The 27,087-nt window shown below is 43.6% G+C and overlaps 1 protein-coding gene across 1 annotated transcript in view; it reads left to right on the forward strand.

Moving 5' to 3' along the window:
- Positions 1–25,544, forward strand: part of LOC139376891 (WD repeat domain 27) — a 151,309-nt gene extending 125,765 nt beyond the window's left edge. Inside the window, exon 24 of the mRNA XM_071119880.1 lies at positions 24,970–25,544. Coding sequence (XP_070975981.1) covers positions 24,970–25,047 — 78 coding nt within the window. The 3' untranslated portion in view covers positions 25,048–25,544. The remainder of the gene's footprint in view (positions 1–24,969) is intronic.
- Positions 25,545–27,087: the final 1,543 nt, after the last annotated feature.

Genomic DNA, 27,087 nt, shown 5'->3' on the forward strand with positions numbered 1-27,087 from the left:
TAAAACTCACAGGCAGTCAGTTCAGAGACCTTAAAACCAGTGTAATGAGTGCTCTCTGTCTGGTCTTGGTCACTACACGTGCTGCCCCATTCTGTATGTTTTGCAGTTGACCAATGGCTTTCTAGGGTCGACCAGACAGGTGAGCATTACAGTAGTCAAGCCTGCTTAATAAAATCATGGATGAGTCTCTCTGTATCAGCCTGAGAGAGAAACGTCTGCACCTTGGCAATGTTCATCAAGTGGTAAAAAGCTATTTTGGTCACATTCCTAATGTGTGATTCGAAATTAAGTTCAGAATCTAAAATAACATCTACGTTTTTTACCTGGTGTTTTATCTTTATTGCCAATTAATTCAAATGTGCGGCCAGATTCTCTCTCTGTGCTTTGGCTCCAACAATAAGTACCTCGGTCTTGTCTTAATTTAGGAGGGTGCCACTGGGTGGCGCCGGCTGTTGGTATGCACCCAGGATCCGTGCTGACTCCCGGGGCTGGTAGGTCTGTCTCAAGCTGGGCAAAGCTGTTTGTTAGGCAGATCAGATTTTCTCGAATAGATGGGTGGCCGGACAAATCCCTGTCCATTTTCCAGTTCCACCTTATCTTCATCTTGTGATTGTGTGGAAATAATCTCACACCAGAAGCATTTGTACCCAGCCGTGGATAGAAACACCGGTGGGCTATCACTGCTAGCATTAGTCTGCTCCATTTTTTTGACAGTTCAAGCCCTAGTTCAGGCAGATGGGAAAGGCATCCTGTCCTGGGGGAATTGTGAGTCTTTCAGTCAGGACCCTGGAGGGTTTAAGTCAGTTCTGTATCCAGAAACAGCTGCTTCCTCTTGTCTTCTCTTTTCTCCTCTTCTCCTCTCTTCTCTGCTCTTATCTTCTCTCTATTCTCCTCTCCTCTCATCCCTTTCCTATTTTCTTCTAAATGTTTCTCCTCTTCTTTCTCTCTCTCTGTCTGATCTTCGTGTTGATCCTATCCACTAAAATGCCGTGATGTGCTGAGTGCCTTGGCCGATCTGGACCAGGCTGCTTCTGATTAACTTAGAATTTCTGTTGATCTAATGTTTGGGCAGAGTGGGTGGATTTCCTTAGTTGTTTCTCTCTTGTATGGGGCCGACAACCAGAAGTGTAAATAACAGAGAGATTACAGGATTAAGTTGGGATGCAGAAACAAAGACGGTCCCCTTCTGTTGAAAGGGTTTGACCCAGGAGAGAGCAAGACAAAGCGTGTGGTTGAATTAACCCTGACACTTGAGTCTATCCTAGTTCCATATCAATGTGAATCAATACTGTCAATCCTCCAACACCCATGTACTGTAGGCCTTCAGTTTTCACAGTTTCACATGGTACCTACAGTATATTAGCCGACAAATGCTAATATGGGTACCATAACTTGCAATGGATTTGTGCCACACATGCTAAAACATTAGCATGTGAAAACAGTGCCAGGGAAACAAAACCAAAGCTAGGATTGCTGTCATACCTTGTCCATAGACTGCTCGCAGGGTAAGGAAACCAACATGTAATTATGTAATTTGCGTGAACTATCCCTTTAACAATGTTTCCGCTCGCAGGTCGTCATCGGGGTGTGAAACATCTTTATGCAAACTTTACAGATGCACTCCGGAACCTTAAGCACAAGACATTTGTAACATATTGCACATATTTGATGATGTAGTACACATTTGGATGACGTAGAACACAAAAAACGGGGACCTGTTTTGGCTCATTAGCATCACTTTCCAAACTACTGGCTGAAATTATACAAATATTTGAGAGTGCGGCTTTAAGTGAATACCATGAGTAAGGAGAAACTGTAACAAGTCATCACATACTGTAGTTGCATACTTCAAAAATCACCACCCTCTTAATATATGTTAAACTCCATCTGCTCTCCAGGAGTAAGGCTATCCACCCAACCATTCTGTATTTACACAATAATGACAGATCCCAGCTCTCAGGTTTACTGTTATTCCCCCTGGCCTTCTTCGTCTTGTAAACTCCTGTGGGTTTTCATAGGGGCATACCTCTGTAAACCTTTAATAGGTTTCCTGTGTAGGATCTAAATCGGCTACCATAAAAGTCCCCTTACCTCGCAAGTGCTTGTCTAAGTACTTTCACACTTGTAACAGCCAGGGAGGATGCCTTGTTGCAACTATTTCTACATGTGTCGTGTTTATAAAAGAGGATAGCATGACTTTACTTTATTTAAACTCCTTGTTTGAACAATACAGGTGTTGCATTGAAGGCTGGTGCATCAATGCAATGCAAGTATGTGCTTGTGTGATGAGTAGCTATACAATATAGCTCAGTATAGGGGATTTATTTTCTGCTTGTGCATCCTTATTTCGAGACCAAACATCCACTGGTGTGCGTGGCCAAAGAGCTCTATTTTCATGTCGTCTGACCGTAGCACCGGTTCCAATCCAAGTGTCAATGCATTTAGCGAACTCCAGGCATTTACATTTGCTGGATGACATGAAAATATAGCTCTTTGGCCACGCACACCACAGGTGGGGTTTGGCGTTGAAATAAGAATGTATAAGCAGAAAATAACCCCATACCTACTGTAGAATATGGTGGTGGAGCTTTGATGTTATGGGGCTATTTTGCTTCCACTGGTCCTGGAGCCCTTGTTAATGATGCCATCTACTTCCCCAGAGTCAGATGAACTTGTGAATACCATTTTGATGTTCCTGTGTCCAGTATGAAGGAAGTTTAGAGGTAGTTTCGTGAGCCAATGCTAAATAGCGTTGGTGCAATGACTGGAAGTCTATGGGGAAGTAGATAAAGAACCTCATTGCCAAAATCCTGAAGTACCCCTTTAAAGTCAACGGCATCATGAACTTTACCCAGTACCAGAACATTTTTGCCCAAAAATTGGTTTCCTCTGCCATGAAACTTGGCTGCAAGTGTATCCTCCAGCAAGACAATAACCTCAAGCACACATCAAAATCCACAAAGAAATGGTGAATTGACCACAAAATCTACATTTTGCAATGGTATTCTCTGTCTCCGGACTTGAACCCCATTGAAAACCTGTGGTTGAAGAGGGAAGTTCATAAGCGCAGACAAACAATATCAAAGATCTGGAAAGATTCTGTATGGAGGAATGGTCTAAGATCCCTCCCAATGTGTTCTCCAATCTCATAAAACATTTTATATTATTAGCCTCAGTGCCATTTATCTTGCAAGGTGCGGTATTGAAAGGTTTTCAAATCTAAGTTTATTGGTCACTTACACAGATTTGCGGATGTTATCGCAGGTGTAGTGAAATGCTTGTATTCTGAATGCTCAGCTATGTAAAGCCAATTGACATTTATTCCTGAGGTATTGACTTGTTGCACCCTCTACAACCACTGTGATTATTATTTGACCCTGCTGGTCATCTCTGAACATTTGAACATCTTGAAGAACAATCTGGCCTTAATGGCCATGTACTCTTATAATCTCCACCCGGCTCAGCCAGAAGAGGACTGGCCACCCCTCATAGCCTGGTTCCTCTCTAGGTTTCTTCCTAGGTTCCTGTCTTTCTAGGGAGTTTTTCTACATCTACATTGCTTATTGTTTGAGGTTTTATGCTGGGTTTCTGTATAAGCATTTTGTGATATCTACTGATGTTTTAGATAAAAATAGATTTTATTTTATTTTATTGAAAACAGGGGTGCCAATAATTCTGATGCCTAACTTTTTGAGAGAAAAAAGTATAACTTTCGGCGACCAATTGAATTAGTATAAAATAATATAGTTGTCCCATTTTCTTTGTTCCGTACAATATAGCTCAGTATTTGTATTGTTTATTTTAAACAGTATTTTTTGCTCATCTTTAGAGCTGTTTAGGTGATTCATTCCTCTTTAATTTTGCCCTTTTAGGATGACAGTTAGGTAGAGCATTAGAGTTTTTCCCTCCACAATGCTCCACTCCACAGACAGCTACTGGTGTCAGAGAGCTATCACACTCCTCCACTAACTTCCACACATCCTCTCAAATACTCCTGTACTCTACCTATCTCTCTCTCTCTCCCTCAATCTCTGTTTCCATCTTTCTCACTCGTCACGTCCTCATCTCTATATCTCTCTCTCCCTTTCTCTCTGAAGCTCAGTTAACTGACTAAACTGACAGTGTGCATCTGTAAGAGTCAGGGAGTCAAGATTGTCATGGTGAGGGTGGTTTGGTCATGATGGTGGTGTGTCATGGTGGAGTGTCGTGGTGGTGTGTCATGGTGGTGGGGGTGTGTCATGTAGTAGTGGTGGGGGTGTGTCATGGTGGTGGTGGTGGGGGTGTGTCATGTAGTAGTGGTGATGGTAGTGGTGTATCATGTAGTAGTGATGATGGTGGTGGTGTGTCATGGTGGTGGTGGTGGTGTGTCATGGTGGTGGGGGTGTGTCATGGTGGTGGTGGTGTGTCATGTAGTAGTGGTGATGGTGGTGGTGTGTCGTGGTGGTGGTGGGGGTGTGTCATGTAGTAGTGGGGGTGTGTCATATAGTAGTAGTGGTGGTGTGTCATGTAGTAGTAGTGGTGGTGTGTCATGTAGTAGTAGTGGTGGTGTGTCATGTAGTAGTGGTGGTGGTGGTGGTGTGTCATGTAGTAGTGGTGATGGTGGGGGTGTGTCATGGTGGTGGTGGTAGTGGGGGGGGCGGGGGGGGGTGTCATGGTAGTGGTGGTGTGTCATGGTGGTGGTGGGGGTGTGTCGGGGTGGGGGTGTGTCATGGTAATGGTGGTGGTATGGTATTGATTGTGGTGGTGGTGTGTCATGGTAGTGGTGGTGGTGTGTCATGTAAGTGGTGGTGGTGTGTTATGGTAGTGGTGGTGTGTCATGGTTGTGGTGGTGTGTCATGGTAGTGGTGGTGGTAGTGGTGGTGTGTCATGGTAGTGGTGGTGTGCCATGGTAGTGGTGGTGTGTCATGTAGTAGTGGTGGTGTGTCATGTAGTAGTAGTGGTGGTGTGTCATGTAGTAGTAGTGGTGGTGTGTCATGGTAGTGGTGGTGGTGGTAGTGGTGGTGTGTCATGGTAGTGGTGGTGGTGGTGTGTCATGGTAGTGGTGGTGTGTCATGGTAGTGGTGGTGTGTCATGGTTGTGGTGGTGTGTCATGGTAGTGGTGGTGGTGTGTCATGGTAGTGGTGGTGGTGTGTCATGGTAGTGGTGGTGGTGTGTTATGGTAGTGTTGGTGGTGTGTTATGGTTGTGGTGGTGTGTCATGGTAGTGGTGGTGGTAGTGGTGGTGTGCCATGGTAGTGGTGGTGTGTCATGTAGTAGTGGTGGTGTGTCATGTAGTAGTAGTGGTGGTGTGTCATGGTAGTGGTGGTAGTGGTGGTGTGTCATGGTGGTGGTGGTGTGTCATGGTAGTGGTGGTGTGTCATGGTAGTGGTGGTGGTGGTGTGTCATGGTAGTGGTGGTGGTGGTGTGTCATGGTAGTGGTGGTGGTGGTGTGTCATGGTAGTGGTGGTGGTGGTGTGTCATGGTAGTGGTGGTGTGTCATGGTAGTGGTGGTGTGTCATGGTTGTGGTGGTGTGTCATGGTAGTGGTGGTGTGTCATGGTTGTGGTGGTGGTGGTGTGTCATGGTAGTGGTGGTGGTGGTGTGTCATGGTAGTGGTGGTGGTGGTGTGTCATGGTAGTGGTGGTGGTGGTGTGTCATGGTAGTGGTGGTGTGTCATGGTAGTGGTGGTGTGTCATGGTTGTGGTGGTGTGTCATGGTAGTGGTGGTGGTAGTGGTGGTAGTGGTGGTGTGTCATGGTAGTGGTGGTGTGCCATGGTGGTGGTGGTGTGTCATGGTAGTGGTGGTGTGCCATGGTGGTGGTGGTGTGTCATGGTAGTGGTGGTGTGTCATGGTAGTGGTGGTGTGTCATGGTTGTGGTGTATTTCTGAGTACTAATTAGTGGAAAAAAAGATCAGAATTGGAGATCGATACACAGCAATGGACACTGACTTAAACCTACAGAAAACCTACCAATGTTTCTGCAGCATTGAAGGTCCCCAAGAACACAGTGGCCTCCATCATTCTTAAATGGAAGAAGTTTAGAACCACCAAGACTCTTCCTAGATCTGTCCGCCCTGCCAAGGAATCGGGGGAAAAGGGCCTTGGTCAGGGAGGTGACCATGAACCCGATGAGCTCCAGAGTTTCTCTGTGGAGATGGGAGAACCTTCCAGAAGAACAACCATCTCTGCAGGATGCCACCAATCAGGTCTTTATAGTAGAGTGGCCAGAGGGAAGCAACTCCTCAGTAAAAGGCACGTGGCGGCCTGCTTGGTGTTTGCCAGAAGACACCTAAAAGACTCTCAGACCATGAGAAACAAGATTCTCTGGTCTGATAAAACTAAGATTGAACTCTTTGGCCTGAATGCCAAGTGTCACGTCTGGAGGAAGCCTGGCACCATCCCTATGTGAAGCATGGTGATGACAGCATCATGCTGTGGGGATGTTTTTCAGCGGCAGGGACTGGGAGACTAGTCAGGATCAAGGGAAAGATGAGCAGGGCAAAGTACAGAGAGATCCTTGATGAGAACCTGCTTCAGAGCGCTCAGGACCTTAGACTGGGGGAAAAGGTTCACCTTCCAACCGGACAACAACCCTAAGCACACAGCCAAGACAATGCAGGAGTGGCTTCAGAACAAGTCTCTGAATATCCTTGAGTGGCCCAACCAGAGCTCGGACTTGAATTCCATCGAACATCTCTGGAGAGACATGAAAACAGCTGTGCAGCGACACTCCCCATCCAACCTGACAGATGGTCCTTTATTTACAATAATGACCCCCCACTCACTGTGTGGCTCCTCTCCTGTGGCCTAAGCTCCTTAAATAGCTCCTCAAACCTTAAAAAGGCCAAAGACTACATCCTCAGATTCTTAATAGCACCCAGCAAAGATTAACAAAGACATTCTGTCCTTTTGTAAAGCCATCCAAACACATTGGATGATTGACAAAAAGTTAGCACGATCAAAACTGTTCTATTGAGCTAGCCATATTCTCAATGTGATATGCAATACGGAATATATATATATATATACACACACACACACACACACACACAGTGGGGCAAAAAAGTATTTAGTCAGCCACCAATTGTGCAAGTTCTCCCACTTAAAAAGATGAGAGAGGCCTGTAATTTTCATCATAGGTACACTTTAACTATGACAGACAAAATTAGAAAAAAAATCCAGAAAATCACATTGTAGGATTTTTAATGAATTTATTTGCAAATAATGGTGGAAAATAAGTATTTGGTCACCTACAAACAAGCAAGATTTCTGGCTCTCACAGACCTGTAACTTCTTCTTTAAGAGGCTCCTCTGTCCTCCACTCGTTACCTGTATTAATGGCACCTGTTTGAACTTGTTATCAGTATAAAAGACACCTGTCCACAACCTCAAACAGTCACACTCCTTTTTAAGTGAGAGAACTTGCACAATTGGTGGCTAACTAAATACTTTTTTGCCTCACTGTATGTACTGTGTATATATATATACACACACACACACACACACAGAGGATCAACAGTAACCACATAACATATTAAAGACGTGGAAGGTTTTAGACATCTCCCCACAACCACTCTACTTTATTAGACACGTGATAAAGAGAGTGGGAGCTCTTGTAGTTTTATACATCTCTCCTCCACCTAGACATTGGATAGGGACAAGAAGAGGGAGTGAGTTTAGGTTGCTGCCTTACCAGGGCTAGTTTCATTTACATATGTATAAGAAACACATCACACGCAGCACGCCATTATCTTGAAAGTTCACATTCAGTCTCCGTTTGACAGATATCCTGGGCATGAATGTTCATGACACTTAGGGTATCACGCTAAGGGAACATGCTTGTAGTGTTTGGGATCGTCTACTGTGCAGAATCACTGATCAATGAACTGATCTTTCACCTTGTATTCCGAAATAACTCTTTACTATAACATCATTTCTGTGTCCGATGATGTATGTCTATGGTCCCGCTTTGCTCAAAATGATTCCTTCAAGAGAAACATCTTAGGCTGTGCACAGATTATCCACCCTTCTTCCGAAGTGTGCACTTGAACACTTCCTGTAATGGATATACTATGGTGGAAACTCCCTCCAGACCCAATGCACCAATCTTATGCTTTAAAATCAATGAGAGAAGGGTGGAGAATCACGATGCAACCTTGACTGGTTATGGTTGGTTGTAATGTGTGGATGACCTTCAGGGTCACACGTGCACACACACACATGCTGGGCTTCAAGTTCACATCAGCATTCCAGTTCTTTCCCCCTGCTCTCTGTATTGAGTTATGTTGTGCTGTTCCCCTCCACAGTATAGGAGTTCTGAGAAAGCTTTAGAAAGCTGGAGTCGTGTTGACCGCTCACTTGCAGGCCAGGGCCGCTTTAAAACGTTCAACTAACCACTTATGGCTTTCCTTCAACTATTCAAATAGATCATGTAGTTATTTGATTCGAACCCACAACCCTGGCGTTGCAAGTCTTCAGACAAATGATAGGAACCAACATGGAAGTATTTCATATAGGGCCTCCCATATGTTTAGATGTATTTTATTAATCATTCTGTCACACCCTGACCATAGTTTGCTTTGTATGTTTCTATGTTTTGTTTGGTCAGGGTGTGATCTGAGTGGGCATTCTATGTTACATGTCTAGTTTGTCTATTTCTATGTTTGGCCTGATATGGTTCTCAATCAGAGGCAGGTGTTAGTCATTGTCTCTGATTGGGAACCATATTTAGGTAGCCTGTTTGGTGTTGGGTTTTGTGGGTGATTGTTCCTGTCTTTGTGTTTGTTGCACCAGATAGGGCTGTTTCGGTTTTCCACGTTTTCTTGTTTTGTATATTGTTCAAGTTATCATCTTTATTAAAGATGTTTATAAATAACCATGCTGCGTTTTGGTCCGCCTCTCCTTCTCAGGAAGAATCCCGTTACACATTCTTTATCATATTTTAGCTATCTGGTTGATGGATCTTGAAGCTCAACCTAAAAAAACTTGTTGTTCTTAGCTTCAGTTACATAATGTGAGTTATTCTATGCGTGTGTGTGTAATGTGAGTTATTGCTATGCTAAGCTAGCTGGCTCAATGTGATGGAAGGAAGAGGCACAAATCAACAGTTCAAAGTAGGGTTGAATGGCAGGAACCTGGTTACTGAGAATTACCGGGATTTAACACCCAAAACCACTCCCATTTCCCAGGATAAATAACTGCGAAAAACCGGTAAATTATTTATATGAGCAGCAATGCGTGAAAAATAACTTAAATGATACGCAATGTCTAAATCTGGCTTCTCTATGGCCTCTTGCATGATGAATCAACGCTCAGGGTGGGAACAGACAGCCCATCTCAGTATGGAGCACAGTTCACAATGCATGTAGACCTATCATCTCATGGTAACTTTTTTTCTTGTGACCGGTAGTGGAAAAGGTACCCAATTTTCATACTTGAGTAAACTTCTGTCAAGATACCTTGACAGAAAATGACTCGAGTCACCCAGTAAAATACTACTTGAGTAAAAGTCGAAAAAGATTTGATTTTAAATATACTTAAGTATTAAAAGTAAATAATTTTAAGAATATACTTAAATATCTAAAGTATAAATAATTTTGAAATTCCTTATATCAGGCAAACCAGATGACAAGATATTCTTGTTTTTTTTATTTAAACAACATGGGTGTAATTTGGGAGGTGTCCTGTCCCGCTGAGAGAGAACCGCTCCCAGGCCGACCTTAGATGCATCCACCTCCAGAACAAAAGGAAGGGTAGGATCTGGCTGCCTAAGGATGGGTGCAGAGGTGAAGAAGCGTTTCAAGGTCTCAAATGTAGTAAGGGCGGTGTCGGTCCATTGGAGGGTACTGGTGAAGGCTGAGAGATGTGCGGTTGTGCTGCTGCAGTTTTGGATGATTTGGCGGTAGTAGTTCCTTTACGGTGGTAGGTTTGGGCCAGTTAAGCATGGCCGTGACTTTGCCTTCGTCCATTTTGGTGTCAGTACGAACCCTAGGAAGGTTACCATAGTAACATGAAAGGCGCTCTTCTCAGCCTTGACATAAAGATGGTGGTCCTGTAGCCGTTGGAGGAACTGTTGTATGTGTGCTGCAAGGGAGTGAGAGTAGATCAAGATATCGTAAATGTACACGATGAGGAACTGGTTGATCTTGTCCTGGAAAACTTAATTCATGAAGGACTGGAAGACTGTGGGAGCATTGGTGAGATCGCAGAGCCTAACCATTTATTCGTAGTGACCCCTAGCGGCGATGAATGCCGTCTTCCACTCATCCCCACTTCAGATACGGACCAGGTTGTAAGCACTACGAAGGTCCAGTTTGGAATAGATGGTAGCCTGTCCAACTTGTTCTAGTCTGGCCGGAATCAGAGGAAGAGGGAAGCGATTCTTGATGTTAAAGTCAATGAGGGGTTGGTAATCTATGCAGGGAAGGAGACTACTAATCCTTTTTATTATTTTTTTTGTACAAATGAGAAACTGGATGCAGCCGGAGACGTGGATAGACAGATGAATCCCATGTCATGGTCCTCTTCAATATAGGGGTCCATAGCTTCATTGTCTGTGTTGGGCAAGGGGTAGATCCAACCCATAGGGGGCGATGCCCCAGGAAGGTCGATCGCACATCCTCAGGGCGATGAGGGGGCAGAATGAAATCAAATCAAATGTATTTATATAGCCCTTCGTACATCAGCTGATATCTCAAAGTGCTGTACAGAAACCCAGCCTAAAACCCCAAACAGCAAGCAATGCAGGTGTAGAAGCACGGTGGCTAGGAAAAACTCCCTAGAAAGGCCAAAACCTAGGAAGAAACCTAGAGGAACCAGGCTATGTGGGGTGGCCAGTCCTCTTCTGGCTGTGCCGGGTGGAGATTATAACAGAACATGGTCAAGATGTTCAAATGTTCATAAATGACCAGCATGGTCGAATAATAATAAGGCAGAACAGTTGAAACTGGAGCAGCAGCACAGTCAGGTGGACTGGGGACAGCAAGGAGTCATCATGTCAGGTATTCCTGGGGCATGGTTCTAGGGCTCAGGTCCTCCGAGAGAGAGAAAGAAAGAGAGAATTAGAGAGAGCATATGTGGGATGGCCAGTCCTCTTCTGGCTGTGCCGGGTGGAGATTATAACAGAGCATGGCCAAGATGTTCAAATGTTCATAAATGAATAATAATAAGGCAGAACAGTTTAAACTGGAGCAGCAGCACGGTCAGGTGGACTGGGGACAGCAAGGAGTCATCATGTCAGGTATTCCTTCAGAATGATCATCTTCTTGATGAAGACACTCAGGAACTGGGCATATACAGATGGGTTGGAATGGCAGACTCCGATCTTTCTAGAGGTAGCGTGAAAGGGTAGACTGAAGCAGTTCTTAAAACAGTTCCCCTTGCCGCCAGGAGATGGCAGGGTTGTGAAGGCTTAGCCAGGGGTGACCGAGGATGAGGGGTTCTTTATAGGTGAAGACAACACCATTAACTGAATGACCGAGTGAAGGAGGCCAATCTGAAGGGTGATCCTTTCGGTCATGCGAGTCACAAGACCAGTTCCGAGAGGTTGTCCGTCCAGCGCATTGATCCTAAGGGGAGGATTAGTTTGATCCTTAACTGTTGTGCCAATTGTTCATCAATTAAATTTCCTGCAGCCCCCGAGTCCTCTAGTCCCTCCACAAACTGAGTGACCCCATTAGCAGGAAGAAGAGCCGGGATCCCAAACTGCCTTTTGATAAGGTAAAAAAAAAAGTGAAGGTCCTTACCCGGGTGGAAGTGGAGGGGTTGTGGTCACCCCTTTGTGGGGGGGTGAATGGGACTGCTATTGAGTAGGTGGTTACTCTCTCCACAATAGAGGCACCGGTTTTCAAGTAACCACCGGTGTCTCTCGGCTGGCGTGAGAGGGGCGTAGCCGAGTGAAATGGGTTCTGGGCTATTGGACCGTGATGGACGAGAGAAGGGTTTGAAAGACTTGCAGGCCATGGGCGACTATATGGTCCACCAATAGGTTGCCAATGGATATGGACATCCGGATGCATTGGTTTAGGTCCTTTAAATCTCCTCTGCAGGCCAGTTCGGTCTGTAACTCTCGATTAAGACCCCTCCGGTAGACTGTAAAGGGAGCTGGTTCACTCCATCCACTGACGGCAGCCATGGTACAGAACTCAAGGACATACTCAGTGGTGGTGAGATGGCCCTGTCTCAGCTCACATAACAGGTGTGTGACGATCTGAAACGGAATGGTCAAACACCTCCTTGAAGAGGGCGTGAAAACGTGATTCAGAGGACATATCAGAACTTTGAGTGGCCCACAGGGTTGTGACCCAATCCAGAGCTTTGCCTGTGAGTAGGGAGATGAAGTCCACCCTCTCTTTGTCAGAGGTGAAGTCAGCGGGATGATGGTCTATGTACAGGTTACACTGCATGAGAAATCCTTGACATTTCCCTGTGGAGCCGTCGTATTTATTAGGCATGGATATGGGGGAGATGAACGAGAGGAGGCTTTGGCACCTGATATCGGTGAAGCAGAAATGTACAGGCGAAGGAGGTCGCAGAGTTCATCGATTCGTTCCTCCTGTCGGGCCAGACGTAGTTGCAGCTCCGCCGAAGTCTGTCGTTTTTGGTGAGGTATTCTGGAATGAAGACCAGGGGAGACAGAGAGCTGGTTTCAAGCACAGGGGCAGCAGGTGTTTATTGCAATGGACCACAGGAGGAGGCAGGTAGCTGGGTCCAGGGGCAGGCAGAAGGTCATACACAGGACGAGGCAGGTAGCAGGGTCCAGGGGCAGGCAGAAGGTCATACACAGGACGAGGCAGGTAGCTGGGTCCAGGGGTAGGCAGAAGGTCATACACAGGAGGAGGCAGGTAGCTGGGTCCAGAAGTAGGCAGAAGGTCATACACAGGAGGAGGCAGGTAGCTGGGTCCAGGGGCAGGCAGAAGGTCATACACAGGAGGAGGCAGGTAGCTGGGTCCAGGTGCAGGCAGAAGGTCATACAAAGGGGGTCCTAAAGGGCAACAGTACAGGCAGGGAAAAGGCTAGTAACGTAGTCCGGGAGATCAGGCAATAGGTAGATAACAGGAAATCCGAGTACAGCGAGGGAATAGGCAAAAAGCGTTGTTAGTGAGACAGGCAAACACTCTCATACACGGGAGGAGTAAATCACAGGAAACCCAGCGCTCCAAAAGACATGTGTCACAAAACAAACAATACTTCACAGTGATGGGGGGTACAAAGAACTGAACTAAATAGTGTGTGATAATGACATACAGGTGTGTGAACAGGTGATTAGAATTTGGGTGATTGGGATCTGGAGAGTGAGCTGCGTTCAGGGGATCTAGGTGTTTGAGAGTGTGAGCTGCGTTCAGGGGATCTATGTGTTTGAGGGTGTGAGTTGGAAGCAGACGTTACAGATACAGAATTAATATACCATTTATTTTTGTATTGCCCTCAGGTAGCCTGTTTCTGGTCTCAGGTTCAAGAATGGCTGAACATGCATAACATTGATCTAAAATTTAAATAGTACTGTTAGGAGATCTGGAGAGACCGGGTCAGTCAATTACTAATATACTAACACTCTTGGTAAACGTATATATCTTCAACTCGCAATCTGTGGATTCTATTCGATTAGAGAGATTGAAATTGTATGTTAAACATCACAGCATAGTTGAAAGATATACAGTGGGGCAAAAAAGTATTTAGTCAGCCACCAATTGTGCAAGTTCTCCCACTTAAAAAGATGAGAGAGGCCTGTAATTGTCTTCATAGGTACACTTCAACTATGACAGACAAAATTAGAAAAAAAATCCAGAAAATCACATTGTAGGATTTTTTATGAATTTATTTGCAAATTATGGTGGAAAATAAGTATTTGGTCACCTACAAACAAGCAAGATTTCTGGCTCTCACAGACCTGTAACTTCTTCTTTAAGAGGCTTCTCTGTCCTCCACTCGTTACCTGTATTAATGGCACCTGTTTGAACTTGTTATCAGTATAAAAGACACCTGTCCACAACCTCAAGCAGTCACACTCCAAACTCCACTATGGCCAAGACCAAAGAGCTGTCAAAGGACACCAGAAACAAAATTGTAGACCTGCACTGAATCTGCAATAGGTAAGCAGCTTGGTTTGAAGAAATCAACTGTGGGAGCAATTATTAGGAAATGGAAGACATTCAAGACCACTGATAATCTCCGTCGATCTGGGGCTCCACGCAAGATCTCACCCCGTGGGGTCAAAATGATCACAAGAACGGTGAGCAAAAATCCCAGAACCACACGGGGGGACCTAGTGAATGACCTGCAGAGAGCTGGGACCAAAGTAACAAAGCCTACCATCAGTAACACACTACGCCGCCAGGGACTCAAATCCTGCAGTGCCAGACGTGTCCCCCTGCTTAAGCCCGTCTGAAGTTTGCTAGAGAGCATTTGGATGATCCAGAAGAAGATTGGGAGAATGTCATATGGTCAGATGAAACCAAAATATACCTTTTTTGGTAAAAACTCAACTCGTCGAGTTTGGAGGACAAAGAATGCTGAGTTGCATCCAAAGAACACCATACCTACTGTGAAGCATGGGGGTGGAAACATCATGCTTTGGGTCTGTTTTTCTGCAAAGGGACCAGGAAAATTTATCCGTGTAAAGGAAAGAATGAATGGGGCCATGTATCGTGAGATTTTGAGTGAAAACCTCCTTCCATCAGCAAGGGCATTGAAGATAAAACATGGCTGGGTCTTTCAGCATGACAATGATCCCAAACACACCGCCCGGGCAAAGAAGGAGTTGCTTCGTAAGAAGCATTTCAAGGTCCTGGAGTGGCCTAGCCAGTCTCCAGATCTCAACCCCATAGAAAATCTTTGGAGGGAGTTGAAAGTCTGTGTTGCCCAGCAACAGCCCCGAAACATCACTTCTCTAGAGGAGATCTGCATGGAGGAATGGGCCAAAATACCAGTAACAGTGTGTGAAAACCTTGTGAAGACTTATAGAAAACATTTGACCTCTGTCATTGCCAACAAAGGGTTTATAACAAAGTATTGAGATAAACTTTTGTTATTGACCAAATACTTATTTTCCACCATAATTTGCAAATAAATTCATTAAAAATCCTACAATGTGATTTTCTGGATTTTTTTTCCTCATTTTGTCTGTCATAGTTGAAGTGTACCTATAATGAAAATTACAGGCCTCTTTTTAAGTGGGAGAACTTGCACAATTGGTGGCTGACTAAATACTTTTTTGCCCCACTGTATGGTGCATAGAAATCCGAAGAGGGTGACCAGCAGAGATTGGTGGGATGGGCTGAGGGTTGGGATCTGGAATTTGAGACAAGTGGGAGTGGAGTTGCTGTGTGGGAGATAGAATGGCTTCAAAGATAAAAGTTGAAAAAATTAAATGTAACAAAAAGTACATTTGAATGACACTGAGAGGCAATGTTGTTACAGCTAATGCCGGTTTGCCTGAGGCTGATGCCGTGCATATTCACACACTCTCAGTCAAATGCACACACGTAAATAGTGCAATGCATGTACTCAAACATATTCAGTTGGCCTTGCTGTTATGATTTTTGTTGTCCTTGATGTCTTTTGTTTTTTGCATTGTTTTCTGTTTTCGTTTGTCTTTCTCTTTTGTTCATTTTGTTGGTTGTTGGTTCATTGGGAGGGGGGTCTTCGGGGTGGGGAATGGAACTATTATTTATTTATTTATTATTCTATGGGGCGGGTCTTGAATGGTTGAGGGGCAGCTTTTGGTGAACTGTGGGGGGATCTAGGAGGGCTGGTGGCCTGGCAGTTGGAAGCTTGGGCCGGTGACTGACGGATCGCTGGTTCGGGTCCCCGTTTTTGACCTTGTGGGAGATCTGTCGACGTGCACTTGAGCAGTGCATTGACCCTGGTTGCTTCTGTCTGTCGCTCTGGATATGAGTCTGTTAGATGACTAATGTGATGTAGTTGTTGAGCGCCTTCACTGCAAGTACATTGAATGTTTTTAAATATTAAATAATAAAATTAAAAAGTAGATTACGGCGATTCCACCATTCTCTTTTACAATAATGTCTGAGCCAGACAATGATCTTAACCTCCCTAAGCACAACATTTATCAGAGTTACAGACCAGAGCAGGCTATTCCCTCCCGTAGAGCTAGTATCCCAGATGACACACATATCACTGTGGGATGTTCCATACTGTAATATGTGCTAGAGATGAGATGAGGTAGCAGGGAGATGAGATGGGGGAGTTGAAGAGAGGGAACAGGGGAGAATGGAAGAGACACTAAGGTCAAGCAGTCAACCACTCAGCCTCTGTTCCAAAAACACACACACACACACACTGAGACACCTGTGTTGTCTGCAGGGAGGATTAACCGATCCCAAACCAAGGGGAGGTGATGTGGAAATGTATTGTGTGTTGCTATGGGTGATTGATATTCTTGGGCTGCATGCATCCCAAATGGCACCTTATTCCCTATATAGTGCTCTACTTTTGACCAGAGCCCTTTGGGCCTATTTCCTACATGGTGCACTACTTTTGACAAAAGTTTGGCCGGGGTAGGCCGTCATTGTAAATAAGAATTTGTTCTTAACTGACTTGCCTAGTTAAATAAATAAATAAATAAATAATGAAAAATATTTGTGATCCTAGAGGATTGTTATTGAGACATAATACTCAATGTAACAATACAGTAGAAAAGGTCCTGGATTACATTTAACATTTTAGTCATTTAGCAGATGCTCTTATCCAGAGCGACTTACAGGAGCAATTAGTGTTAAGTAGTTGCCCAACGCTCATAAGCGCTAGACTACCTGGGTTCCTGGGTTCCTATTGAGACCAAAACCCATTAATTTCTGTCTAAATACGTATGTACTGTAATTTCGGATACTTTCAGGAATCAACTTTCATGGAAAGAGTAATGTCATAGCTACTTAACGAGACTTCTCAATTGACCATTTGATTTGGCAATCAGTTCTACTCTTTTTGCTAATAGCCAGGATGTAGTGGCCATAGCCAGGATGTAGTGGCCATAGCCAGGATGTAGTAATAAGGATGTAGTGGCCATAGCCAGGATGTAGTGGCCATAGCCAGGATGTAGTGGCCATAGCCAGGATGTAGTGGCCATAGCCAGGATGTAGTAATAAGGATGTAGTAATAAGAATGTAGTGGCCATAGCCAGGATGTAGTAATAAGGATGTAGTGGCCATAGCCAGGATGTAGTGGCAATAGCCAGGATGTAGTGGCCATAGCCAGGATGTAGTAATAAGGATGTAGTGGCCATAGCCAGGATGTAGTGGCCATAGCCAGGATGTAGTGGCCATAGCCAGGATGTAGTGGCCATAGCCAGGATGTAGTGGCCATAGCCAGGATGTAGTGGCCATAGCCAGGATGTAGTAATAAGGATGTAGTTAACCCCTATGATAAGACGAGGCAACCATGAGTACGCCGTCTGTCTGTCCATCCTTCAGTCAGTCAGACAGACAGACAGTTAGTGTCAGTGTGTAGTTGGAACTTTTTCATTCGGGGTCCTGTTCTGGGGTAAGCTAGAACATCTGGGGTAAGCTAGACCATCTGGGGTAAGCTAGACCATCTGAGGTAAGCTAGACCATCTGGACTGAAGAGCAATGTTGACCCTGTCAGTCTTCCATATGTCTGTCTGCTATGGCTGTCTCTGTACTGTAATCTGCAGTTCAGACAATATCAAATGGGTCACCGATTTGTTTAAATAGCTGAGGGATGCGGCTAGAGAGAACCACTCTCAAATTCATAGACAGGGCTATGGATGCAAGGACTGACCATCCATCGAAAATGATAGTTTTAAACATGTTTTGAAGCTGTAAAAAGCTGACGGATGGGGCTGGAGAAATGTAACCATTCTCAAATTCATAGACTATGGATGAAAGGTCTGACCAGCCATGAAATCAAAATTATCGTTTTAACCATATGTTGAAGCAATACAGTCTTTGTTTATAATTACATTGTTTACAATCAATCAAATGACTAAAACAAGCTTATTTTGGGGGTTCTGATGGGGCTAGATAGTTGACCTAAGCTCATGAGGCATTTACAGTGCCTTGCGAAAATATTCGGCCCCCTTGAACTTTGCGACCTTTTGCCACATTTCAGGCTTCAAACATAAAGATATTTAAAAAAAAATTGTGAAGAATCAACAACAAGTGGGACACAATCATGAAGTGGAACGACATTTATTGGATATTTCAAACTTTTTTAATAACAAATCAAAAACTGAAAAATTGGGCGTGCAAAATTATTCAGCCCCTTTACTTTCAGTGCAGCAAACTCTCTCCAGAAGTTCAGTGAGGATCTCTGAATGATCCAATGTTGACCTAAATGACTAATGATGATAAATACAATCCACCTGTGTGTAATCAAGTCTCCGTATAAATGCACCTGCACTGTGATAGTCTCAGAGGTCCGTTAAAAGCGCAGAGAGCATCATGAAGAACAAGGAACACACCAGGCAGGTCCGAGATACTGTTGTGAAGAAGTTTAAAGCCGGATTTGGATACAAAAAGATTTCCCAAGCTTTAAACATCCCAAGGAGCACTGTGCAAGCGATAATATTGAAATGGAAGGAGTATCAGACCACTGCAAATCTACCAAGACCTGGCCGTCCCTCTAAACTTTCAGCTCATACAAGGAGAAGACTGATCAGAGATGCAGCCAAGAGGCCCATGATCACTCTGGATGAACTGCAGAGATCTACAGCTGAGGTGGGAGACTCTGTCCATAGGACAACAATCAGTCGTATATTGCACAAATCTGGCCTTTATGGAAGAGTGGCAAGAAGAAAGCCATTTCTTAAAGATATCCATAAAAAGTGTTGTTTAAAGTTTGCCACAAGCCACCTGGGAGACACACCAAACATGTGGAAGAAGGTGCTCTGGTCAGATGAAACCAAAATTGAACTTTTTGGCAACAATGCAAAACGTTATGTTTGGCGTAAAAGCAACACAGCTGAACACACCATCCCCACTGTCAAACATGGTGGTGGCAGCATCATGGTTTGGGCCTGCTTTTCTTCAGCAGGGACAGGGAAGATGGTTAAAATTGATGGGAAGATGGATGGAGCCAAATACAGGACCATTCTGGAAGAATGGAGTCTGCAAAAGACCTGAGACTGGGACGGAGATTTGTCTTCCAACAAGACAATGATCCAAAACATAAAGCAAAATCTACAATGGAATGGTTAAAAAATAAACATATCCAGGTGTTAGAATGGCCAAGTCAAAGTCCAGACCTGAATCCAATCGAGAATCTGTGGAAAGAACTGAAAACTGCTGTTCACAAATGCTCTCCATCCAACCTCACTGAACTCGAGCTGTTTTGCAAGGAGAAAATTTCAGTCTCTCGATCTGCAAAACTGATAGAGACATACCCCAAGCGACTTACAGCTGTAATCGCAGCAAAAGGTGGCGCTACAAAGTATTAGCTTAAGGGGGCTGAATAATTTTGCACGCCCAATTTTTCAGTTTTTGATTTGTTAAAAAAGTTTGAAATATCCAATAAATGTCGTTCCACTTCATGATTGTGTCCCACTTGTTGTTGATTGTTCACCAAAAAATACAGTTTTATATCTTTATGTTTGAAGCCTGAAATGTGGCAAAAGGTCGCAAAGTTCAAGGGGGCCGAATACTTTCGCAAGGCACTGTACATGCATGATTATCTGAGTTATGATTCACCAAATGTGTACACTTATTGTATTGCATGACTTCATTTAAACTCACACAGCTGAAATTATGATTATTTTGAGTTCCAGTTGGAACTTAATAGGAGGGTTAGCTAGATTGTTAGGGGTATTGGAAGGGTTAGCTAGACAGTTAGGGCTTGTAGGAGGGTTAGCTAGATGGTTAAGGCTAATAGAAGTTTTAGATAGATGGTTAGGGTTATTTAATAGGAGTGTTAGCTTGATGGTTAGGGCCATTTAAGAAAATGGTTAGCTACATAGTTAGGGGTAATTGGAGGGTTAGCTAGATGGTTAGGGATAATGGGAGGGTTAGCTAGATGGTTAGGGGTAATAGGAGGGTTAGCTAGATGGTTAGGGGTAATGGGAGGGTTGGCTAGATGGTTAGGGCTAATGGGAGGGTTAGCTAGATGGTTAGGGACATTTAATAGAAGGGTTAGCTAGATGGTTAGGGGTATTGGGAGAGTTAGCTAGATGGTTAGGGGTAATGGGGGGGTTAGCTAGTTGGCTAGGGGTAATGGGAGGGTTAGCTAGATGATTTGGGGTAATATGATGGTTACCTAGATGGTTAGGGCCATTTAATGGGAGGGTTAGCTAGATGGTTAGGGGTAATGGGAGGGTTTGCTAGATGTGTAGGGGTAATAGGAGGGTTAACTAGATGGGTAGGGGTAATAGGAGGGTTAGCTAGATGGTTAGGGGTAATGGGAGGGTTTTCTAGATGTGTAGGGGTAATAGGAGTGTTCGCTAGATGGGTAGGGGTAATAGGAGGGTTAGCTAGATGGTTAGGGGCAATAGGAGGGTTAGCGACAGCAGACTGTGTCCATTTAATATTTTACTGACAGAAGAATAGTAAAACAAGGAAAATTCTCCTTCATGGGGTCATTTCCCATGTCCATAAGGACAAAGGCTATTTTAAGTTTAGGGGTTAGGTTTAGGGTTAGGGTTAGGATAAGGTTTAGGGTTAGGGTTAAGATAAGGTTTAGGGTTAGGATAAGGTTTAGGGTTAGGGTTAGGATAAGGTTTAGGGTTAGGTTTAGGGAAAATAGGATTTTGAAAGGAAATACATTTTAGGTCCCCACAAGAATATAAGAACTGTGTGTGTGTGTGTGTGTGTGTGTGTGTGTGTGTGTGTGTGTGTGTGTGTGTGTGTGTGTGTGTGTGTGTGTGTGTGTGTGTGTGTGTGTGTGTGTGTGTGTGTGTGTGTGTACGGATCCATGTGTCTGTGTACGTGTGTGCATGTCTATGTGTATGGGTGGGGTGACTGACTTCCTGCAGAGCATGTGTGTGAGTGAGAGAGACACAGACAGACAGTCAGCATGTGTGCAGGGCCTGCTCCAGGCATAAGCAGTCGCTTAGGGCCCCGTCCTTTAGACGGCCACCATAAAGCATTCATATAGGCTTCATAAGCACTACATAAATGGGTCACAAATCATCTATAACTGTCTTTCATGCTCTAATAAATATGAATAAATACATTGATGGTTATGTCACACACTTATGCCACATTTTGAATCTTTATAGCGCATGACATACATGTAAAGCATCTATGTAGTGCTTATGAAGCCTGTATGAAGATGCTCTCCAAATAAAGCAGAACCAGCAGTTTTTCTCTTGTTATGTATGGAACTGAGAGTCTCTCAATTAGCCATGTCAGATAGCAATGTTTAAATTGTTATTTAATCCAGCCAGCTATAAAAAAATTAAAACAACTTGCACAGGGCCCTGACCTCCAGGAGGCCACCATTGATTTTGTTAGTCTTTCTCACTCAGATATCATATTAACATGGCATAAGTCATGGAAAATGTGTACATGGAAAAATGTGTAGAATTGCAGGAAATTAGCTTTAAAACTGCTAAAATGTCTTTCCACCACATGATAAAATGGATAGAATTGCAGGAAATTAGCTGTAAAATTGTAGAAAAAAATTCCCTCTGCCTCAAGCCAAAATAATTAGAATTCAATGATTGCTACATTTTCTTAACGCCCCATGGCAAAGATTGTAGAATTGCGTGAAATTAACTGTGTGAAATTAAAATGATTTTGCGGCAAGGTGGGGGGGCTCCCAACCAAATCTTGCATAAGGGCCCCAAAAGGTTAGAGCCAGCCCTGCGTGTGTGTGTCAGTGAACTCTCCTCTTCTAGCGTTCCACACACAGCTGGATATTGTCCCTGTGTCTCCAGTAAGGAGAATCTGCTACAGCATCAACATCCGAACCAGAAGAGATTAAAAAAATAAACCCTGATAGATATAGGGCGAGACAGTGTGTGTGTGTGCGTACGTTTGTGCGCATATGTGTGTGTCTGATTAAATAAATAAACCCTGATAGATACTAGTCAGCCCTACTAGTGTTTGACTCATCTTCCATCCAAACACTTCAGACTCTTCTGACTCTTTCCCAACAGGGGTGTATTCACTCATCAATCCTCAGAAAGTTTAGCTGAAGTGCATTGTTAGGGCTAAGCAGACTACTTGTGTTTGACTGATGTTCTGACTCTTTCCTATCATATCAGGGTGTTGACTGCATATGGGCCTATTCACTCATCCATCCTTAGAAAGTTTAGCTGATGTCCTGGTCTCTCGTTGATATCAGACCTGGCTCCAATCATATTTAATATATTTTAAATACTTGTGCTTCATTGAGCTTGCCTGGCGCAATGAAACCAATGGAATAGTCCCTGTCATTTTTTGCACCTGTGCAGATCTTTTGTGTGATGAAATACAGATAATTTTTGGGGTGTATGTTAACCTGAGGTCACAGACTAGTACAGTACAGTGTTGACTAATGTCTCGGAGTGACATCAATTTCCACAGCTCTCATAACCCATTATGAATGAGTACCATAAGTCTCACTATGAACCCCAAATGGAAGGTTTATCAGTATGCGTCCCAAATGGCACCGTATTCCCTTTATAGCGCACAACTTTTGACCAGAGCGCTATGGGTCCTGGTCAAAAGTGGTACACTTAATAGGTACTGGAGTGCTGTTGAGGACACAGACACTCTCACACAGGCCAGAATCTCACTATGAACTCTAAATGGAAGGTTTCCCAGGTTGCATTGGAGCCTGTAGATTGGCTGCCGTAGTGGTGAGGTAATGTTGCTCTGGCCCGGGTCACTGGCTGATTGGCCGACAGGGGATAGCTGAGATCATGATCCCTCCTCTTTGAGAGAGAGATGCAGCTGAGGACAAGGGGATACGTGTGTGGGGGAGAGGTAGGTGTGGTGTGTGTGTGTGTGTGTGTGCGTGTCTACGTCCGTGAATGCGTGTGTCTGTATCCATGAGTGTGTGGGGGAGAGTTATGTGTGTGTGTGTGTGTGCGTGCGTGCGTGTCTACGTCCGTGAATGCGTGTGTCTGTATCCATGAGTGTGTGGGTCAGGCTGCTTGGCTTAATATCTTTTTTACACACCCATCTTTTACACACCCTATCTTTTTTACACACCCATAATGCCAGTGAAAACATATTTTTTGAAATGTTTGCAAATGTATTGAAAATGAAATACAGAAATATCTCATTTACATAAGTATTCACACCCGTTACTCAATACATGTTAGAATCACCTTTGGCAGGTATTACAGCTTTGCACACCTGGATTGTACAATATTTTTTGCACATTCTTTTTTTCAAAATTCTTCAAGCTCTGTCAAGTTGATTGTTGATAATTGCTTGACAGCCATTTTCAAGTCTTGACATAGATTTTCAAGCTGATTTAAGTCTAAACTGTAACTAGCCCACTCAAGAACATTCCATGTCATTTTCCCTGTGCTTAGCGCTATTCTGTTTCTTTTTATCCCCAAAAACTCCCTAGTCCTTGCCAATGACAAGCATACCCATAACATGATGCAGCCACCACCATGCTTGATACTCAGGGATGTGTTGTGTTGGATTTGCCCCAAACATAACGCTTTATATTCAGGACATAAAGTTAATTTCTTTGCCACATTATTTGCAGTTTTACTTTAGTGCCTTGTTGCAAACAGAATGCATGTTTGCAACAAGGCTTCCTACTTTTGTAGTATTGTGGAGTAACTACAATGTTGTTTATCCATCCTCAGTTTTCTCCTATCACAGCCATTAAACCCATTGGCGTCATGGTGAAATCCCTGAGCAGTTTCTTTCCTCTCTGGCAACTGAGTTAGTAAGGACACCTGTACCTTTGTAGTGACTGGATGTATTGATACACCATCCAAAGTGTAATTAATAAATTCACCATACTAAAAGGGGTATTCAATGTCTGCTTTTTTCATTTTTACTCATCTACCAATAGGTGCCCTTTTTTTGCGAGGCATTGGAAAACCTCCCAGGTCTTTGTGTTTGAATCTGTGTTTGAAATTCACTGCTCCACTGAGGGACCTTACAGATAATTGTATGTGTGGGGTACAGAGATGAGGTAGTAATTAAAAAATCATGTTAATTATTGCATACAGAGTCCATGCAACTTATGTAGAACTATGTAGAACCTAAAAGGGTTATTCGGCTGTCCGCAAGGAGAACCCTTTAAATAACCCTTTTTGGTTCCACGTGGAACCCTTTTGGTTCCAGGTAGAAATAACCCCTTTGAGTTCCATGTAGAACCCTTTCCACAGAGGGTTCTACATGGAACCCAAATAAGTTCTACCGGGATCAAAAAAGGTTATTCTATGGGACAGCCGAATAACCCTTTTTTCTGAGCATGTAGGTTATAGGGGGCTATTTGGGACACAGTGTGGACGGTCTGAGAATTGCTATGAGATATCATAAACCTGGGGATTTAACTGCTGCAAAGTTCTTAGTTTAGCTTTGTTGTAGAGATCAGTGCTGTTATGCAATATTGCATGGCTTTCCCCAATTAGAAGTTTGGATCATGCTGAGTTAAATGTAACAGTATGATTAGAGGGAATAAATAGCCTAATAGCCTGGTCCCAGATATTTCTCTACTGTCTGTTGTGCTCCTATGGTCGTTGTCATGAGAAAACTGCCAACTGCTACGGTTGTTGTCATGAGAAAACTGCCAACTGCTACGGTTGTTTTCATGCCAGTTGATTAAGGCGGCATTGAGAGCATTTCTTAGTTGGCTTTGCTATTCTGTTTAGTTACAGATGATCCAATCGCTAAATACTTAGTTTTGTACAGAACTCCTCATTTTGACGTCCCCAGAAACGACTTCAAAGGTGCCCTTCTCAGACTGAAGTAGGTAGCGAACATACTGTAGAGCAGCGGAAGATCTCAGTTTAAGTCATCAGGAAAAGGGAATACAGTCGGTCTCTGTTTATAATCACCCTCATGTGATCAGTCAAAGGGTAGCGTGATGATGTCATCCTTATTCTCTGTCTTTCTCCTTCTCAGCTGCTGACCGGGACTCTGGACGGGAGGCTGAGTCTGTTCCGCCCTGGCAACGCCGCCATCAGGGTCACCCTGTCATGACAACCGGCTGGATCCCATTACAGGAGGCAAGCGCATTCAAACATTTGAAAGAAAGCAAATGCTATATGAACCCAGGTCTGGACCTGACAATGACGCTTGTGTTATTTACACCATACTGTAATGGGGACCAACGGGCCTCGTTAGCTAGAGAGCTTCCTTTTATCCCATTGGCTGTGATATCACAGTGAGGCTTTACAGAGGGATGGATGCCAGGGCCTGGAGAGTTACAGCAGCATTACTGAGACCCAGGGGCTACAGTGACATCACCATCTGACTGCACCGCTCAGCAGCCTGCGAGTCTGACACGCAGACGTTACTACATACTAACACACCCATCCACATGTACAGATGTATTTACATTAGAATGGAGACACACACAGACCTAGACAGAAAGAAAAGACTGGTATGTTCAGTACAGAACTATATATCACCTATATCCCAACAGTACAGTAGGTGAAATGTGAATATTCAAGATTAAACTGATTTGAATGCATACAGAATGCTTAACTGTTTTTGTGCTTCTTACTGTCCTTCTCCGTTCCACACTTCCATAGTTCTGGCAATTAGGCCTACTGCTCAGATAACATATTTCCCCCCCCCCCTCTCCCTGTTGCTGATGGTGTGAACATACACTTAGTGTATAAAACGTTAGGAACGTCTTTCCATGACATAGACTGACCAGGTGAATCCAGGTGAAAGATATGATCCCTTATCGATGTCACTTGCAACTCAATATAAGGAAGGTGTTCATAATGTTTGGTATACTCAGTGTATGGGGAAGGTACTGTCCTGTACTGTCTGGATGGAACAATATATATGGTGGAGACAGTCAGGGTACTGTAGATCAGAGGACATCCGCTAGTGTTCTTGGCCACTAAAAGGGAACCAATATGGCATCTCAGGTTTTTTTATAGACTTTGTAAGGATTAGGCAAAAGATCAATAGTCTGGTCTCGGTTCCTGTCAAGCTGATAAAATAATTTAAATGTTGAAAGATAATGATTCAATAATTCCACTCTGAAACCTTATAATTGTATGAAATTGATTAGAATCATAAAATTATAATCTGATCATGTGTGTAGTTTTAGCCAGAATTAGGTTAAACAATGTATCTGGATAGTGGAAAAACACAGACTGTCTGAGCAAGGCGTTGCTTAGGATTTGAACTTGTATGTGGGGGCCGAAGAAAGATACCGAGAACAGTTAAACTGTGTTTGGACCGACCTGGTTAGGCCTCTATGAGGGCATAGGGAGTACTTCTCAAGGTTTCCCTCATCTCGGGGAATGGAATTGTCGGCTGGGTAGTGATACCGTGGTGAGAACTATGGAGAAGGATAAAACTCACCTACTGTTTGTGTGGAAGTATGTGCGTAGGATATAGAGGTCGACCGATTATGATTTTTCAACGCCGATACCGATTATTGGAGGACCAAAGAAAGCCGATGCCGATTAATCGGCCGATTTTTTTTTTTACCGTGTATTTGTAATAATGACAATTATAACAATACTGAATGAACACTTATTTTAACTTAATATAATACATCAATAAAATCAATTTAGCCTCAAATAAATAATGAAACATGCTCAATTTGGTTTAAATAATGCTAAAACAAAGTGTTTGAGAAGAAAGTAAAAGTGCAATATGTGCCATGTAAAAAAGCTAACATTTAAGTTCCTTGCTCAAAACATGAGAACATATGAAAGTTGGTGGTTCCTTTTAACATGAGACTTCAATATTCCCAGGTAAGAAGTTTTAGGTTGTAGTTATAGAAATTTTAGGACTATTTCCCTCTATACCATTTGTATTTCATTAACCTTTGACTATTGGATGTTCTTATAGGCACTTTATTATTGACAGTGTAACAGTATAGCTTACATCCCTCTCCTCGCTCTTCCCTGGGCTCGAACCAGGAAAACAACGACAACAGCCACCATCGAAGCAGCGTTAATAATGCAGAGCAAGGGGAACAACCACTCCAAGTCTCAGAGCGAGTGATGTTTGAAACACTATTAGCGCGCACCCCGCTAACTAGCTAGCCAT

This window comes from Oncorhynchus clarkii, chromosome 20 (assembly GCF_045791955.1).
Source record: "Oncorhynchus clarkii lewisi isolate Uvic-CL-2024 chromosome 20, UVic_Ocla_1.0, whole genome shotgun sequence".
NCBI classification, from domain to species: domain Eukaryota; kingdom Metazoa; phylum Chordata; class Actinopteri; order Salmoniformes; family Salmonidae; genus Oncorhynchus; species Oncorhynchus clarkii.